Raw genomic sequence first — 20,032 nt, forward strand, 5'->3', positions numbered from 1 at the left:
AAAGATCTGAAGCTAATCAAGCATGGCAGTATACCTGTTCTTACAAAGAAACATTCCTACATGCCAAAATAGACTTAGTATTACCGCCAGAAGTTCTTTTGCAGATCCCCTCTTTTCTACATCCATCTCCAAACAGAGGTTGAGGAACTCTTGGAAAATTGAGGAGAGTTTTTCTGGATTTTGCAGTTCAGGAGTGCCATTTGTAGCTATTAGGTACAAGGCCTAGGGAAAACAAAACAAAAAAGAAATTATGTACTTGTAACGTTTCATGTTGTCCATCTCGACTTTTATTGTCAAGGATCTGACCAATCAGTGAGAATAAAGGCAAGACTGATATCACAAAAAACAATTTAATAACTACAACAAAAAACTACAACAACTTAAAAAATGCTCTATGGAAGACACTGTCACTCAAATTATCAAAGGAAAAAGTGCTGCTTCCTTGCAATTACTCTGACATATGACAATCTCTGCAGTTTAACTATACAAAAACAGCTAGCATTTTAGCAATAGCTGCTAAGAGGACAAAGTCAGCAATATAAAAATAGAAGTCAGTATTAAAGACTGGATAAATAATGAAAACTGCGGACAAAAATTAAACATGTTAATCAAGGATGCCTCTGTAAAATCATAACAGGACTAAGAGGAAATCTCAAGCCAATAACAGCTAACTACAGTGCTAAAATCATTTTGATATATTTTCTAATCTTATCTAAAAGAGAATTCCCACATAAAGACATGCAGGATACCCTTAGATAGGGAGTACTTTAGGCTGGTTAGACTAACTACAGGTTACTTCAGGGTTTATGTTTATTATGCAATGTACATCTGTTGTACGGACTACTGTGTGTTCCAAAACTGACAGAAGTACAATTGGCAAACTGACTATACAGCTTAGCTTCCACTATATATGACTTCTAATGGATTTCTTGCTTCACTCGTGCATAACTTACTTAACTAGTTTGTCAATGTGTGCACAACTGTAAGTCATTTTTAACCATGTTAATTTATTATAATTTTGTCCTCAATCGCCATGTTTTACTATGCTCGTAGAATTCGTAATTTCCATTGTAATAGTCGATTTAGCAACTTTTAATCATACATGACTGAGTACTACTGATGTATGGTCTGAGTCGCATCTGAAAAGGATTCCTGACCAGTTTAGCTACCAAATCAGCAAATATTAAACAAACTACCAATGTCAAGTTTACAGTGATGTACATTTTGACTAAAATACTACCTTGCTGCCACAGGATTAACTATAACACTATATAAATTTCTTACAGGTTCATAAGTTGGTACTACGCTATCAGCCCTAGGGCCTATACAAGCCTAGCCAAAACAATTCCCTGGATATTTCTTCCCACAATATTTACTTCCCTGGACCCTGTCTAGCAGGGTGACTGACGTGATCCTCGAGGTGAATTTCCCATCTCCCTTCCAATCATCAAGGTTCCTTTTGAAGAGGGCCAAGGAGGTGCTCTGCTTGACATGTATGGGCAGTCTATTCCAGAGTATGGGAAGTCTCTGGGTCAGGAACCTATCCCTCCAGCATGTTTTGTTCATTGTGACAACAAGGTTTAGATCCCTGGAGCGTGTGACTCTTAGGGATTGGGATCTCTAAGTGGAGCATGTCCAACAGCTCAGGGTTTGACATGGCCTTGTATGTTAAGCAGAAATCGCCTCTGAGTAGACAATATGCCACAGAGTACAGCTGGAGATTTTTTAGACTGGCAGCATAGGGCATCTGCTATAGGCCTGTGATTCTTTTAGTGAGGTATTTCTGCGGCATTTCCAGCTGTTGCAGATGTCTTGTGAGGTACATACCAAACTGGGCGTTGTACACTATAATGGGTCTAATGAGGGATGAGTACAGTGGGACAATGACCTCTTTTTCTCTGGATGAAAAGCCCTTAGTGATGAGTTGTACCACATAGAAGGATTTCCTGACTGTTGTGGTGATGTGGTTATTGAATGTGAGACCACTGTCCACCTGTGTTGCTAAGTCTCCCATCACACTTTCGGGGTTTAGTGTACTGCCACCTATGTGATAATTCATGGGTACATGTTTTTTCCCAAAGGGGATAACTATACACTTCTTGACATTAAGCTTGAGCCCATGGTTCTGGCACCAAGCATTTGTTTCTGTAAGGCCTTCTTTTTATAGTTCCCAACAAAACAATGCAATAAATGCTGCAAAACAAGACAAATTTAAAGGACTGTGGATACTTGCATTAAATTAACAAAATACACCAAGTTAAAGGAGTATGTTCTATGATCTCCCAGGACCGGACAATAACTGAAAACACCCACCTGCAGCCAAAGGTCACCAAAAGATTAAGACTACAGTTCAGCAAAAGCAGCATGTTTATTTACGTGCAGTGCCAAATGACTTACCGTGACATGTACAGCTTTTGTTCAGTACACATTCCTAAACTGAATTATTGCATTAAAAAATGTATGCTTGAGAAGTGGCTTAAATAGCCTTGACTGTAAAATACTTAACTGATCTATAAATGTGGCTAGTGCACGTTCCAACACTATGTTCTGTTACATTAACTTAAAGTAGGATTGGCAGGAAGACACCTTTGTGTTACAACTACCAAATGACAAATATACCATCAATAAAACGTATGTTACTCATAGTACTAAATGCAGGAAAAAATACATTAAAGTCTTAACAGGCAAGGCTTACACTTGTTCATAGATTCATACGTGTGTACTAGACTAATGGCCCTGGAGCCTTTACAAGCCTAGCCCATAGGAGTACCCTGGCATCGTGCCACCCAACCTTAGTTCCCAATGACTCGGTCAAGTAGAGCCACTGGAGTGATCCCCGGGGTGAATTTACTATTTCCCATCCACTCAACAAGATTTCTCTTGAAGACGGCCAGTGAAGTGCCCTACTTGACATGTATGGGAAGCCTATTCCATAGCATGGGCAGTTTCTGGGTTATGAACCTGCCCCTCCAGCATGTTTTGTTGATTGTGGTAATGAAGTTGAAGTCTCTGGAGCATGCGGTGCAGAGGGATTGGGATTTCTTTAGATGTAGCATTTCTAACAGAGCTGGGTCAGACCTGGTTTTGTAAGTCAAGCAGAGATCGCCTCCAAGTAGGCGATATGAGACAGAGAATAGTTGGTTCATAGGTTCATACTAGGCTATCTGCCCTAGGGCATTTATAAGCCTAGCCAGAATGTGTTTGGCTTTCGCCACCCATTTTAAATTTATTTTGCTATGCCCTTTTTCGAGGTTAGCATACTGTGCCTCTGTCTAACAGTGACACAGAAGTGATACCCGGGGTAAACCTACGATCTCCCATCCACTCATCAAGATTCCTCTTGAAGAGAGTCAATGAGGGACTCTGCCTAACCTGGACTGGGATTTTATTCCAGAGTGAAGGGAGCCTCTGGGTTATGAATCTGTCCCTCCAGCATGTCCTATTTATTTCAGTGCTGAGGTTCAAGAATCTCGAGCGCGTAGCTTGATGGGATTTGGATTTTCTGAGGTGCAGCATGTCCATTAATTCCGGGTTGGACATGGCTTTATATGTCAGGCACAGATCACCTCTGAACAGGCAGTATATGCCACTGAGTAGAGCTGGAGTTTCTTTAACCGGGCAGCATATTGGCATCTGTTTGAGCCCTTTGATCCTCTTGGTGAGGTACTTTTGAGGTCTTTCCAGTTGCTGTAGGTGTCTGGTAAGGTACATCCCAAAAGGGGCATTGTACTCAATTATGGGCCTGATGAGGCATGAGTAAAAAGGCACAATGACCTCCCCTGATCTAGATGTGAATCCCTTCATGATTAGGTGGGCTATATAAAATGTTTTTCTAACCACTTTGGCCACGTGGTTGTCAAATGAGAGATTGCTATCAACTTGGGTCCCCAGGTCCCTAATTACTTCTTCTGTACTTAATGGATTACCACCTATGTGGTAATTTGTGGGCACTTTGTTTTTGCCAAAGGGGATGACTATACACTTTTTGGCATTTAGCTTGAGGCCATGGCTCTGGCACCAGTTGTCTGTTTCTATGAGGCCCTTTTGGAGGATGCTTGTGTCGGCTGGAGAGTCGATTATGGCGCCCAGTTTGCAGTCATCTGCGAACTTGGTCAGCCACAGTCCTTTCGTGTTGGCCTGTACCTCCGAGAAATATATACCGAACAAGAGAGGTCCCAGGACTGAGCCTTGTGGGGCACCACTTGTAACTGGTTTGGAGTCTGACATGGCTCCAGCAATTCTAACCATGTGGGTTCTGTCCTTGAGCCAGTTTGCAATCCATCTAGCGACATAGGGGTTTATACTTAAGCTGATGAGCTTATCTATAATGCCCGAGTGGGGTATTGTATCGAAGGCTTTTGCGAGGTCCAGGTAGGAGTTTTTTTTTAGTCTGTCCATACAGAAAAAGGGTTTAAGGCCTAATCCTCTGTGAGGTACTTTTGTGGCCTCTCCAGTTGTTGCAGGTGTCTAGTGAGGTACATGCCAAATGAGGCATTGTACTTGATGATTGGCCTAATGAAGGAACAGTAGAGGGAGACAATGACCTCTTTCTTCCTGGATGCAAAACCCTTAGTAATGAGATGTGCCACAAAGGACTTTCTGACCACAGTGGCAACGTGGTGGTCAAAAGAGAGGCTGTCAACCTGAGTCCCAGATCTCTTTTAACACCTTCTGTGTTCAGTGGACTACCATCCATGTGGGAATTCAAGGGAACTGGGTTTTTCCCAAGGAGGATGACATTTTTTGGCATTGAGCTTGAGGCATGGTTCTGACACCAGTCGGTGTCATTGAGGCATTTCTGTAGGATGTCAACATCACTTGGGGAATTAACAGCAGCTCCCAACTTGCAATCGTCTGTGAACTTTGACAGCCACAGTCCCTTCGTGTTGGCCTGGACTTCAGAGAAGTAGACACCAAACAGGAGAGGACCCAGAACTGACTCGTGACAGGTTGGCAGTCTGACTTGGGAGTCAGCTACTTTCACACTGTAGGTTCCATCTCTGAGCCAGTCTGCATCCCACCTAGTGATATAAGGGCTGATGGCTAGCTTAGTGAGTTTTTCTATGATTACTGAGTGGGGAATGGTATCTTAGGCCTTGGCCAGATCAAGGTAGGCTCTATGAACCACCATGTCTTCATCCAGAGCTCTGGGGACTGACTCAAAGATGTCGACCAAGTTGAGCAGGTATGATCTACAAAACCAAACTGTGTAGGATCCAGAGTTTGGAGATTCCCTATATCCTTGTTTATTAGGTCCATGATGATGCATTCCATAGCTTTGCATATCAGACTAGACAGGCTAATTGGGCAATAATTCCCGGGGTATGTAGTTGCTCCTCCTTTGTGGAAAAGGATGACTGTAGCAGTGTGCCACTCGGTAGGGACAAAGCCTGAGGTGAGGCTGTGACTGAACAGGGCACATAGGTGAGGTGCCAGTTCATTCTGTAGTTCATGTAGAACACAGCCAGGGATATTGTCAGGTCCCGTAGAAGCTGTATTCTTGGCCTTGGACAGTGCTGTTTTAACCTGTGCAGCAGTAATACTGGGTGCCTGGCAATCTACTGGTATTGTGATTGGTCCTTGGGGGGGCAGGGTAAAGTTAGCACTGAATCTGTCAGCCAGTATATTGGCAATATCTGTTGGCTTGGTATAGGAGGTACCATTTTTTTGTAGCTCAGAGCAAATCTAGGTATTGCCGTGGAGATTATTTACATAACTATAGAAGGCCTTGTGGTTGTCTACTATCTGCTTCAATTCTGTTTTCATAGCTAGCTTTAGAGGATTTGATGAGGGATCTCATCCTTTTGTTCAGGCTAAGGGGAGTTTTCCCAGTCTTGAGACTTCGCCTTATTCCGCATCAGTTTCTTCCTTCTGTTGTAGGGCTTGTTTATGGCAGGGGTCCACCAGATTGGCCCCCCCCCTTTTTTTTTTTTTTGAGAAGAGCGTCTTAGTTCTATTAGGTATGGCGAGATCATGCATTTGTGTACGTGTTCATAAACCTTCTTACTCCATCTATCCAGCGCCCTGGAATCTCTATCAGAAGGGGTAGGATTTTTAGCAGTAGAGGCCTTAATGCCCTTGGGACCCCGAGTAATGGTTTCAAGATCAGCAGTAGGATTTTTGAAAAGGAATTTGTGGGAGTCAGGAACCCTGTAGTATCTGTCTGGCTTATTAGGAGCCGTAGGCAGAGAATCAGGAGTCACACTGGATTCTGGAAAAACATCAACAATGTCTAGAACAGGAGGTATAGCCAAAGGCCTATGTTGAGGAAGAAGAAGAAAATCCCTAAGTCTCTTTTTAGATTCAGTGAAATCCTGACTTTCCCCAGTGGAAATGTTCCCTTAAGGCATGCAAGGTTTCTCCAAAAAAGAAATCCTCAGAGGGAGAAGCAGAAGGAATGGAATCTTCTGCGTCAGAGTCCACATAAGTAGGTATAGATAAATCCTGTTCAGTAGAAGAATCAGAAGAAATAGAATCCTCATCAGAAGATTCATAATCAATGTCTTGCCTAGGCCTCTTAGCAGGAGGGGGTTGGCTACCCCTGATCAAGGTAATTACATCTTCAGCCATTTTGATCATTTGCTTTTTAGGCATAGGGGCCTGCACACGTGGCCCAAGCGTCGGTTTTTTTTTAGACATAGAAGTAGATTTTGGCCTTAGTTTTGAAGATGGCATCGGTTTAATATACAAATCTTTAGGCCTGAAAACACCCTCAGAAACCGGTGCCTGCACAGCGGCTTCGGACCCATCTAAGGTAGAGACATCCGCTTGTTCAATACTTAAATCATCTCACAGCATACCAGACTCTGAATAGGTCTCAGTAGAGGCCTGCAAATCAAAAGTAGCGGGCATCAGGGGCTGCGAAATCACCTGAATACCGGCGAACTAGTGACTGGCTTAGGAGAGGAGCCGTCAGTTCTGGACCTCGACGGCCTGTCTCTTTTTCTTTGCGGTTTTTAGGTATTCCAGTAGTCGGATTGCTAACCGACGTCATTTCTGGATAGTTAAATCGTGAGCCAAAATATTTAGAGGCAAAAATGTACCAACGTTTAATACTGTGTTGATTAAATCGAGCACAAAACTGATGAGTTACATTATGATCAGGGCCTAGGCAAAGAATACAGTACAAATGAAAATCCTTATGAAGTATTTGCTTCCCACAAGTAATGCACTTTTACTGACATCGGTAAGGAGCAAGAAAAAGTTTCCCCAACGGGGTACTTAGCTTTTAGTTGAAGACTTCGGTTCTGAAACTCAAACAAAAATTTCAGGTGTCTGCCGACCAGTAAATGCAAACTGCTTCTGGCACCTCGCGGCAAGAAAGACTGATATAATGGTGTTTGCTGCATATTTCATACCCCTGACGACTTTATGTCATGGAAGAAGTGACAACAACCGACGCAGGACCCAAGGCTTTGTTAATCAGGCCGACTGAAGGCAACCTGCCACCAGATTACCCAAATGTAATGACTGCAACAGTGAAACACGAAGAACATGTAGATAAGGGCAAATCCAGATCAGAAGAATCAGAAAAAACAGAATCCTGGCCAGAAGATTCATAAATCACTTCAGTCCTAGGCCTCTTAGAAAGGGGGGGGGGGGTTGGCTACCCTGATTAGAGTTATTAGATCTTACAGCCACATTCTTATCATTTGTTTTTTAGGCAAAGAGGTCTGAGCATGTGGCCTGGGCGTCGGTTTTTTAGGCATGGTTCGAGATTTAGGCCTAAGAGAAGAAGGAGATGTCGGTTTAATATGCAAGTCCGTAGGCCTGAATACACCCTTAGAAGCTGGTGCCTGCACAGCGGCTCCGGACCCATCCAAGGTAGAGACATCTGCGGGCTGAAGTATCTCGCGGCATACCGGACTCCAAATGGGTCTCAGTAGAGGCCTGCGAATCAGAAGTAGCGGATATCAGGGGCTGCAAAATCGTCTCACTGAGTACTGGCGACTGGCTTAGGAGAAGCATCGTCGGCAGTTTTGGACCTCGGCAGCCTGTCTCTGTCTTTATCTTTGCATTTTTTTGGAATCCTAGTAGTCGGATGGCTAACCGACGACATTTCTGGATAATTAAACAGAGAACCAAAATATTTAGAGGCGAAAATATACAGACGATGGATAGTGCGCTGATTAAATAAAGCACAAAACCAACAGCAAGGTACGTCGTGGTCAGGGATTAGGCAAAGAATACAATACAAATGAAAATCTTTATGAGGTATTTGCTTTCCACAAGTATTGCTATTATTAACTTTTACTAACATTGGTAAGGAGCAAGAAAAAGTTTCCCCAACGGGGTACTTAGCTTTAGTTGAAGACTTCGGTTCTGAAACTAAAATTTCAGGAGTCGGCCGTCCGGCACTTGCGAACTGCTTCGGGCACCGTATGGCAAGAAAGACTGATGCAATGGCGGCTGCATGTCTTATACCCCTGACGACCTGACGTCATGGAAGAAGGGACAGCAACCGACACAGGACCCAAGACTTTGTTATTCAGGCCGACTGAGGGCTACCTGCAAGCAGATAACCCAAATGTAATGACTACAACAGTGAAACACACGGAGAAATCTATAAAGTAGACAAAGATTTGACACAGAATTGCATTACAGATGAGTGACCAAAGCCTGAAGTAGCATTACATTCCATTTGCTTACTATTTATGTACAATAATGGGAGATTTCAGGGTTTCCTGTAAGATAAAATATATTATTAATCTTATTAACCTAACTCAAACAGGAATACAATAGTGATCTGAGCTGTACAGTTTTAACTGCCTTGTCCAATCAGAAACCTTTTCTGGAAAAATGTTAATTAATACAAACTACATTTAGTTTCTAAATTTAAGAAATACTCAATACAGCAATCAAGCAGTTTTGCCATCTAATGTAAACTAACCTCTTGCAACTTTAGTGTTAATGTGCAAATTGTATAATCAATGTAATACCCCTGTATATTTCAACCATAGAAATGTAATATTTACATCGATTACAGACATGAAAATGTTTGGTACTGTATATGCCATCTTTTGTTGTGCTATTTATGCAATCTTTTGATATCTGTAAATTTTACTAGAACACAGTTATTCAGGAAAAGGATGGCAAGGATCAAAGAGCAAGCGGATTATTCACAGCTACTGTACATAGGGTGGCTTGCTACCCAAAGTGGCCATCCACAGCAGAGAAACTGGTGAACATATACAACTCTCTGCAATTCCGTCTTAAGTTTAAACAGTACACCTTTTTTCTTAAATCTGTGGCAAATACTGTGCAATAGTTTTATATCAATATTACTATCACCTCATAACAATCAAAACTAATTAACTTTCCAAGTAGTAGTACACTTGGTTCTAGCACTTCCTTCTATTTGTACAGGTGAAGGAGAGACCTGTATTGAATGTATCACTTTGTTGTCAACATGCAGCATTACTTCGCACTGCGAACATCTTACCTCATTGGTGCAAAATATTAACATGTGTCAGAAATGTGCTTGTGCACCCTAAATAAATTTCCATTCCAACATGAAATGAGCATAGTGATACAGATAAAATGTGACGCACTCTTGGCAATAAATGATGGTGACTGCAGCTTCAGTAAAACGGTGGTGTAGTCAGTTTAGTAGGTTCATACAGTTATGGTAGTCCAAAGTGAAAATAAGCTGGTAAAGTAACTCAAAAGTTATATTCCATCCCAATGCGCAATGAGGGCAGCAACACTTCTTTTTTTTTTTTTTTTTTAAACAAAAGACCACTTTGTTAATTTACACACTAGCAGTGTCTCTCACTTGAAGATATGGCACAGAATATGTATCAGTTTATCTTCTGTTCCTCAGCAATACTAAACTTTTTTTGCTTTCTTGACATTCTGCATGGCATTCATCTCCTTACTCACTTCTTTTCCAAAAATGAACATTTGTGAATAAAGTATGGTACAGATGGGTATCACTCCCACCACCATGGATGATGTGGAGATCAACATCTCCCTTTATTTTTGTCATTATGATTCCTTTACTTTAGTAAATTAGGAAAACTACTGACATCTGTGCAGTGACAGAGACCTGGTTCAAGGCTCCAGAGAGTACCCACATGCATTACCAGGCTACATTTCATACCACACCTTTCGGCCACCTAACCAAGACCAAAACACTAAGCGGAGGCGTGTCCATATTCATTAAAGATATAGTACAGTTGTGTACACTTACCATAAATGTAGATGTTCGAGTGTATTCACTGTTGCAGTCATTACATTTGGGTAATCTGCTGGCAGGTTGCCATCAGTCGGTCTGAATTCCAAAGTCTTGCTGCAGCCGATGTCAGGTGCCCCCAAAAAGATAGCCTGGACTGCAACAGTGAATACACTCTAACATCTACATTTATGGTAAGTGTACACAACTGTACTATGTTCTTCGTGCTTCACTGTTGCAGTCATTACATTTGGGTAGAATCCCAAAGCTATTTTTGGGAGGCTGGAGCTAAACAGCATTAGGTGCGACTATAAGGCCCTGCAGCACTGCAGTGGCAAAGCCTGCCCTGGACTTAGAGTAGAGGTGCAAATAATAATGCTTTGTAAAGTTGTGAACAGAACTCCAAGTAGCAGCCTCTAGAATGTCTTTGGTTGGTACTCCTCTGAGAAAGGCTGCCGAAGTAGCTGCAGCTCTGGTGGAATGAGACCTAATGCCCTTGGGCACAGGTTTACCATAGTGTTAGTAGCAGAAACAGATGCAGTGGTTTATCTACTTTGAAATTGTCTGCTTTGAGATAGCCTTTCCTTCTGATCCTGCAGCATATGACACTAGTAATTGCTCATTTTTTTCTTAGAGCTTTTGTCCTGCTCAAGTAGAATCTTTGCTGTCTGTGCACGTCCAAGGAATTCAGAATTCTCTCCCCTTTGTTCTGCATATTTGGATAAAATGTTGGCAGATGAATTGTTTGGTTAAGAGCCTCACTGGAAACCACCTTAAGCATAATAGTAGGATTTGTCCTCAGAGACACCCTGTCTGGGTAAAATATGACAAAAGGCTCTACAGCCATGAGGGCCTGTAGCTCTGAAACTCTTCTTGCTGAAGTAATTGCTAGTAACAGAGCAGTCTTCCAAGATAAGAACTTTACATCAGCGGTAGCGGCTGGTTCAAATGGAGGCAGGGTGAGCTTTTTCAACACATAATTGAGGTCCCATGCAGGTAATGGTGATCTTCTAGGAGGCCTTAGGTTTTTGGTTCCTCTAAGATACGGCTTTAGTAAAGGATGAGAAAAGATTGGTGGCTCTGTATTGTAATGAGCCGAAATGGCAGAGGCATGGATTTTGATTGATGAGAAAGGTAGTCCTTTGTCAAGTATCTCAGTTAAGTATTGTAGTATCTGAGGAATATTTGGTTTTGCTGTATCAGTTCCTTGTGCTTGATTCCAAGCACAGAATCTCTTCCATTTGTCAGCATAAGATTTTCTAGTACTAGGCCTTCTGGCTTTCAAAATGACATCCATCACAGCTTTACTGAGAGGTGCCATTCGTATGATTACATGATTAGCCATGCTGCCAGGTTCAGAGTCTGTAGTTGATTGTGCAGGATCTAATTGTTTTGCTGGGACAGTCGTGATCTTTTGAGGCAAGGTCCAAGCTGGGTATTGAGATAAGTTCCTTAGGATTGGGTTTGGCGGGGCTAGTCCGGGGCAATTAATATCTTTGGCTTCTCCTGTCTGACTTTTAGGAGGACCTTGGTTAGAAGAGGCAAAGGAGGAAAGGCGTAAACTGACAGGTTTTTCCAACTGAAGGATAGGGCGTCCTCTTTCCATGCTTGTCTGTGGTAAGTCCTTGTGCAGAATCTTTTCAATTGATAATGCTGAGGCGAGGCAAATAGATCTATGTCTGGGCTCCCCCATTTCTCTGTTATCATGCTGAATACTTGTGGATTTAGTTTCCACTCGTGAGAATCCATAAGGTTTCTGCTTAAATCGTCTGCCAGAGTGTTCTTTTTCCTGGCAGGAATTGAGCTTGAAGATTTATTTGGTAGGTCAAAGCTGTCCCCCCACAGTGCCATGGCTAATCTGCAAAGGGGGTATGAGTGTGTGCCCCCTTGCTTGTTTATATACCACATTACTGTGGTGTTGTCCGTCTTTATCAGTAGTTGTCCTGGATCAAGTAAGTCCTTGAAGGCTGTTAGGGCATTTTGAACAGCTAGCATCTCTTTCTGGTCAATATGTAGATGCATTTGATTTGGTGCCCATATGCCCTGAATGCATCTTCCTGCCATGTGGCCTCCCCAGGCATAATCTGATGCGTCTGTTAAGGTTTGGCTGGCAGGGGGTAGAGTGAAAGGCCATCCCATGTTTTGGTGACAGGCCTTTGCCCACCACAGAAACTCCTGTTGCAGGCAGGGGATGAGAAGAATCATTGTTTCCAGACTGTGTGAATGTTGACTCCATAAACTTAGGTACCACTGAAGTTTCCTCATATGCAGTCTTGCATAATGGAACTAATAGGATGCAGGATGCCATGAAGCCCAGAGCCTGCAGAATTTGTCTTGCAGAAGACTGGGTTTTTGTTGCCATCAGTTTGAAGTAAGTAGTCAGCTGCCTTTGGTCTGGCATAAGGTAAGCCATCTGGGCAGTTGTATGCAAGCTTGCACCCAGGAATGTTATCTTTTGAGGTACCAGTTGTGATTTCTTTTCATTTATTGTGTACCCTAGGCATGCTAGAAGGCTTTTCACAAGCGCTGGGTGCCGTAGAAGTGTGTCCTTGTTCTCTGCTTGAATGAGACAGTTCTCCAAGTAAGGATATATTTGAATACTTATTTGTCTGCAAAATGCAATTACTGGTGCCAGGTACTTCGTAAAGACCCTGGGCGCAGTAGATAAGCCAAAGGGCAGTGCAGAGAATTGGCAATGCATTAAGCCAGCCTTGAATCTGAGGTATCTTCTGCACGACTGTCTTATTGGGACATGCAGTCTAAAATCACCAGCCAAGCATTCTTGCCCAGCATGGGCAGAAGCTGTTGCAAAGTGAGCATTTTGAATTTTGGAATGTCCAGGTATGTGTTCAAAATCGATAAATCCAGTACTGGCCGCCAGGCCTTGTCCTTTCTGGGTACCAAGAACAGTCGAGTAAAAACCTTGTCCTTTTTCCTGTTCTGGTACTGTCTGAATGGCCCCCATATCCATGAGGGACGTAACCTGTTTATGTGCCTCTGCCCATTGTTTTTTTGGCAGGTCTGGCCAACCATTTGTCATTGGCAGAGTGTGGAAATGGAATCTGTATCCCTGTGATACGATGTTCAGCACCCACTTGTCCTGGGTTATTAACTGCCAATTTTGAGCAAAAAGTGCTAATTTTCCCCCTATGGGTGCTGCCACAAGATAAGTGCTTGGTGTGTAGGCAGAGGGAAGTCATTGGGATTGCTTTCTGTAGATTTGCGCTTTATCTCCTCCACATTTGGAGGTGGAATGCGCCCCATTTCTTTCACCTGTATGAGTCTTGAGCCTGGTACTTGGAACCCTTACGGCGTCTGGATTTGCCCCTTTGAGCTCTGTCGGACACAGGAAAGGACCAATTTTTTGTAGGCCAGTGTCTACTGAATCTAGGTGGTGGCTGCACTTGTAAGAAATCTTTAACAGTTTGCATAGACTTAGCTTTGTCTTCCATTTTCTTTAAAACCTCTTCTGCCTTAATATCAAACAGAGAATCATGCTGTAAAGGTGCATCTAGCAATTTAGCTTCAACATGATCAGGCAAATTTTGTTCCTTTAACCAGGCATGCCTCCTAATCACAGATCCAGTAACTGCAGGAGGCCTCTAAAGAATCAAAACCACATTGCAAAGTATGCTTTCCAACTTGTTCAGCTGCATGCAATAATTCCTGCAATTCCTTATTTTCTGCACATTCTGAAATAAACATCATTTTCTGTTTCAGCAATCCCATAACATGTTGTTGGTACTTAAGCATATGAAATTGACAGTTTAAGGACCCCAACTACCAAGGTTGCAGATGTATAAACCTTTTTTCCCCATCTGTCCAGCGCCCTTGAATCTCCGTCAGAGGGGGTAGGGTTTTTTGCTGTTGAGGCCTTAACTCCCTTTGGACCCTGTGAAATAGTTTCAGGATCAGCAGCAGGGTTTCTAAATAAAATTTTATGAGAGTCAGGGACCCTTGTAATACCGGTCAGGCTTACTGGGAGCTGGAGGTAAAGAGTCAGGGGTCAGGCTTGACTCCAAAAAAAACATCATCCACAATGTCTAACACAGGGGGAATGGCTAAAGGCTTGTGCTGAGGAAGGAGGGGGAAATCCCTGAGCCTCTTTTTTGATTCTGAGAAGTCTTGACTCTTCCAGTGAAAATGCTCCCTCAAAGTAGGCAAGGTTTCTCCAAATGAATAATCCTCAGGAGAAGATGCAGATGGACTAGACTCCTCAGCATCGGAATCCTCATAGGGAGGTAAAGATAATTCCTGATCAGAAGAGGAATCAGAAGAAATAGAAACCTGATCTGAAGATTCATAGTCCATGTCTTGCCTAGGCCTCTTATCTGGAGGGGGATGGGTACCCCTGATCAAGGTAATAAGGTCTTCAGCCGTTTTGATCATCTGTTTTTTAGGCATAAAGGCCTCTGCACGTGGCTCAGGCATCGTTTTTTTTAGTTTTAGAAGGTGTCTTTGCCTTTGGTTTTTCAGCTTTCGTCGGTTTGATATAAAAATGTTGAGGTCTGAATACACCCTCAAAAGCCAATGCCTGCTCAGTGGCTCCGGACCCATCCGAGGGAGATACATCTGTCGGTCCAAAACCTTGAGTATCTTGCGGCATGCGACATGGGTGTTGGTAGAGGCCTGCGACTCGAAGGTAGCGGGTATCAGGGGCTGCGAAAGCACCTCACTGAGTACCGGCGACTGGCTTAGGAGAAGCTTCGTCTGTTTTGAATCTCGACTGCCTTTCTCTGTCCTTTTCTTTCCGTTTTTTTTATGTACTCCGGTAGTCGGATTGCTATCCGACGACATCTCTGAGTAGTTAAATCTGTTTCCAAAATACTTAGATGCAGAAATATACCGACTTTTAATAGTGCGTTGGTTAAATCTAGCACAAAACCGACAGCCAGGCACGTTGTGATCAGGGCCTAGGTAAGGAATACAGTACAAATGAAAATCCTTATGAGGTATTTGCTTCCCACAAGTAATACAATTATTAACTTTTTCTGACATCGGTAAAAAGCAAGAAAAAAAGTTTCCCCAACAGGGTACTTAGCTTTATTGAAGACTTCGGTTCTGAAACTCAAATGCGAATATTTCAGTAGTCTGCCGACCGGCACCTGCGAAATGCTTCTGCTTTGGGCACCACATGGCAAGAAAGACTAAAGAAAATGGCGTCGGTTGCATGCTTTATACCCCTGATGACCTGACGTCATGGAAGAGAAGACAGCAACTGACGCAGGACCCAAGACTTTCGAATTCAGGCTGAATGAGGGCAACCTGCCAGCAGACTACCCAAATGTAATGACTGCAACAGTGAAACACGAAGAACCTCCAGGCTAGTTGCTCAGCATAATGCATCCGAGATTATCCAAGTGCAACTAACTCTGGGCAAGACCACAATCCAAACTGTAGCTTGCTACAGATCCCCCACAATTCCCCAGGATTCCCACTCCTCATTTCTTGACACACTGGAAAATATTAGGGTACAACCTAACACCCTAATAATGGGCGATTTCAACTACCCCACCATTAACTGGAAAAACTACTTATGTACCAACTCTTGTGCTCAACATTTTCTAGAATTCATAAATTCTAATGCCTTGCATCAACTTATCCACACCCCCACCAGGGGCAGCAACATCCTAGACCTGGTTATTACCAACATGGGTAACCGGTGCTCCACACCAGAGGTCAATTCCACGTTGGTCAGATCTGACCATAACCTAATCACCTTAAATATCTACATCCGCCCCCATTAGGGAAACCACAGTAAAAAATTTCTCCAAAGCCAACTTCACACTTCTTAAGACAGAAGTGGCGAACTTCACGACACCCATGCTGACGGACAATAGAGGTATGATTGCTGAATCCTACACAAATACACTTTATAAGCACTTACACGAGTGCCTGGATTGTGCAATCCCTAACAGAACCAAGATGCTATCCTCCAAAAAAAGGAAGCCAATGTGGTGGTCCTCTACCATAAACAAACTCTATAACAGAAGAAAGAAACTGTTGCAAAAAAGAGAGTAAAATCCCATGACTGGAGAAACTCCCTGGTCATCTTCAGTAAGAAGCTGAGATCTGTCATAAAATCCTCCAAAGCTAGTTAGGAAAACAAAATCGCCACAGACTCTAAAGACAACCACAAAGCATTCTGTAGCTATGTCAAGAATCTCAATGGCAACACTCAGATCTGCCCTGAGTTACACCACAATGGCACTAAATATACAGAGCCAACTGATATTGCCAACATAGTGGCAGACAGGTTCAGTGCTCACTTTACCACCCTGTCATCCCCTAAAGGGCCCATCTCTATACCAGAAGAATGCAAAGTTCCTGTAATCACGGCTGCACAGGTAAAAAACACACTATCCAAAGCCAAGAACAGCATCCATGGGACCTGACAACATCCCAGGCTGTGTTCTACATGAACTACAGAACGAATTGGCACCCCACCTAAGTAACATGTTCAATCATAGCCTCACCTCAGGCTATGTGCCCACTAAATGGTGCACAGCGACAGTTATCCCACTCCACAAAGGGGGAACCATCAAGGACCCCGTAAACTACCGCTCCATTAGCCTAACAAGCCTGGTCTGCAAGGTTATGGAACGTATCATAATGGAACTTATAAACAATGACACTGGTAATCTCCAAACTCAGGACCTCACCCAGTTCGGGTGTGTAAAAGGCAGATCATGTCTCCTAAACCTGACAGACTTCTTTAAAGCAGTCACCAAAGCCGTAGATGAGGGTAAAGTGGTTCACACAGCCTATCTAGATCTCACCAAGGCTTTCGACACCACCTTCCACTCTAGAATTATAGATAAACTTACTAAACTAGGTATAAAACACTATGTCACAAGATGGGTCGCCAACTGGCTCACTGACAGAACCCACACTGTGAAAGTAGCAGACTCCAAATCCAACTTCAGACCAGTGACAAGTGGAGTACCATAGGGTTCAGTCCTGGGTCCTCTCCTGTTTGGTATCTACTTCTCTGAAGTACAGGCTAACACAGAAGGTCTTTGGCCAAAGAAGTTGTAAGATGACTGCGAACTAGGAGCCATAATCAAAACTCCAAAAGATGTGGACATCCTACAAAACGGCCTCGCTGAGACAGATGCCTGGTGTCAAAGCCATGGCCTCAAGCTCTATGCCAAAAAGTACAATGTCATCCCTTTTGGTATAAACTCTGCACCCATGAACTACCACATAGGTGGTAGTCTACGTAACACAAAGTGTGATGAGACCTTGGGACACAGGTGGACAGTAGTCTCTCCTTTGATAATCACATTGCCACAGAAGTCGGGAAATCCTTCTACGTGGCACACCTCATCCCAAAAGGTTTCTCATCCAGGAAAAAAAAGAGGTAATTGTTCCCCTCTACTCATCACTCATTAGACCCATTATAGAGTACAATGCCCCTTTTGGTATGTACCTCACAAGACATCTACAACTGGAAAGGCCACAGAAATACCTCACAAAGAGTATTACTGGCCTCAAACAGATGCCCTATGCAAACTGTCTCAAACTGCAGCTTTACTCAGTCGCATATCACCTACTCAGAGGCGATCTCTGCCTAACATAAAAAGCTATGTCAAACCCAGAGCTTTTGACATGCTCCACTTAAAGAAATCCCAGTCCCTACGAACTACATGCTCTAAGGACCTAAACCTTGTCATCACAATAAACAGAGCATGCTGGTGGGATAGATTCCTGTCCCAGAGATTTCCCATACTCTGGAACAAACTACCTATCTATATCAAACAATGCTCCTCATTAGCACTCCAAGAAAAATCTTGATGATTGGATGGGAGATAGGAGTTCACCCCAGGGATCATGGCACTGCTCGACAGTGGCACAGGAAAATAATTTTCTTGGGTGGTGAAAGCCAGGGTACCTTTTGGCTAGGCTTATATAGGCCCTAGGGCCAATAGCCTAGTATCTACCTATGAACCTAATGTGAGTCTTCACTGCAGACACAAGCACACCTTCCCCAGTCCCAGTTCTCCAATTTACTATACTTGCAACTTTTATCAATGACATTACCCAAGGAAGGCTACAAAGAAAGCAAAATACTGGTATTTCTACTGCTCTGCACTTACCGATGAAACTTGTACCTTCTTGTGCTGTCTCCCTTCTATGGTTTTGCAGTCCCCCCTCACCCATACAACAGGGTCATTAGTGTCAGGTGTCACATGACTCAATTGTATAGAAATGTCTACTCCTGTTATACTGCTCAAAAACACAATAAAGCATGTACACAAAGAGAGCAAAATCTGAAATGAATCCACTTTCAAAGTAAATTTAGGAACATTTTGCATAATGTGCTGCCCCTGCTAAAACTCCCATAACTTTTTAACACATAAGAAACCATTTTTTCAGAATAAGTATAAATAACAAAACTTCCAAAACACAAGCTTAGAGTGAATTAGAGGGACAGCTCACAAAAAACATAGGATGAGTCTCTTACTACTGCTACAGTCTTCAGAATAGAATAGACCACGTCTTTTGAAAGGCCACTGAAATGTCATGGACAGATGGGGGCCAAAGAGAAAGCTACATACAAATGGATTTATGTTTTCATGCTGAAGTCTTACTGTTAGCTTCCTTAGAGGATCATCCTGATTCTAGCTTTAGCAGTGCAGCATTTCTCTCTCACATTACATCAAGCGCATTTACAGGACCACTGGACTTTTGATTCTGGATATGGTTATCAACTTAACAGTTTGTCAAGTGTAAGAACTTGCCAAGTACCCCAAGAGAGATGGGAAAAAGCCTTTTGAAAATATGGAAGTCTTCTCACTAGACATCTTTTAAGTATCAAGAATAAAAAACTTAGCTCAGTGTAAAGTAAAAAAAAAAAAAAAAAAAAAAAAACGAATTCCCACTGCGCTGTGGAATCCGAGATATGTTTTTAAAGAGAGGCCAAAAGTACCACAATAACTACTGCCATCAAGAAATCAATGCTGTAAAAAGCAGGGGCTGATTACACAGCTGCAACGTTTTCTTGAAACAGCAGGTCATGCTTGGGAGAATGTCTACGCAGGCCCTGAAACATTTATGACACTTGTAAGAAATGGCACAGAGTTTAACTGCCTGATACTACTCACTTGACAGAGAAGTGGAGATACTTAAGAGTATGATGGTCAAAACCCATCTAACAGCCAAGTGAAAATATCAAAATTCACTTCCATAGTATTTGGTACAGATCACACAAACTCTTAAAGACAAATCTAAAATTTACAGCTTGCAGCAGTATTCATTGTACTAAAGTGTGTTTTGATACATGGTCAAACAGGTGTGGTGGGGCAAGACTGGATGAAGAAATGACCTGCGCTTCCAACTTGTTCTGCTACTTAGTCTCCATGCAGGAAGGCGTACATACAAGTTGTGGCTGTAGGAGTATACTCAACATACCCTTACTTATTCAAGTAACGTTACCAGTGCTGTACAATTGCTTATCCATGTGTGCACCTTCTACAGTCTGACTTCAAAGCTTTTGGACTTGCTTAGCATTGAACTATCTCCCAACAGTGAATGACATTAAGTTGATGCGCAACTTAAAAGGGATAGCAGGCAACAGCCATCTTCATTTTTTTTTCTGACTAAAAATTAACCAGAAAGAAAACACTCTACTCGACACTCATTAGACCCATTATAGAGTACAAAGTACAGTTGTGTACACTTACCATAAATGTAGATATTCGAGTGTCTTCACTGTTGCAGTCATCACTGTAAGGTTCTTCCTGCCGGCAGGCAGCCCTCGGTTGGCCAGAATCCCAAAGTCTGGGTCCGGCGTCAGCTGTTCAGTCATGCTCCCTGACGTCAGAGCGCTAGGAGTACAAAGCTGCCAGCTGACGC

The 20,032-nt window shown here is 42.8% G+C and overlaps 1 protein-coding gene across 5 annotated transcripts in view; it reads right to left on the reverse strand.

Annotated features, from left to right (window-relative positions):
• The window catches only part of PAK2 (p21 (RAC1) activated kinase 2), a 1,120,998-nt gene that overhangs the window by 79,908 nt on the left and 1,021,058 nt on the right, over window positions 1-20,032 (reverse strand). For all 5 annotated transcript variants that reach the window (XM_044070347.1, XM_044070345.1, XM_044070348.1 and 2 more), the window contains one exon: window positions 85-222. In XM_044070347.1, coding sequence (XP_043926282.1) covers window positions 85-222 — 138 coding nt within the window. The remainder of the gene's footprint in view (window positions 1-84; window positions 223-20,032) is intronic.

This window comes from Protopterus annectens, chromosome 4.part1 (genome assembly GCF_019279795.1).
Source record: "Protopterus annectens isolate FY-2018-M chromosome 4.part1, PAN1.0, whole genome shotgun sequence".
Lineage (NCBI taxonomy): Eukaryota > Metazoa > Chordata > Ceratodontiformes > Protopteridae > Protopterus > Protopterus annectens.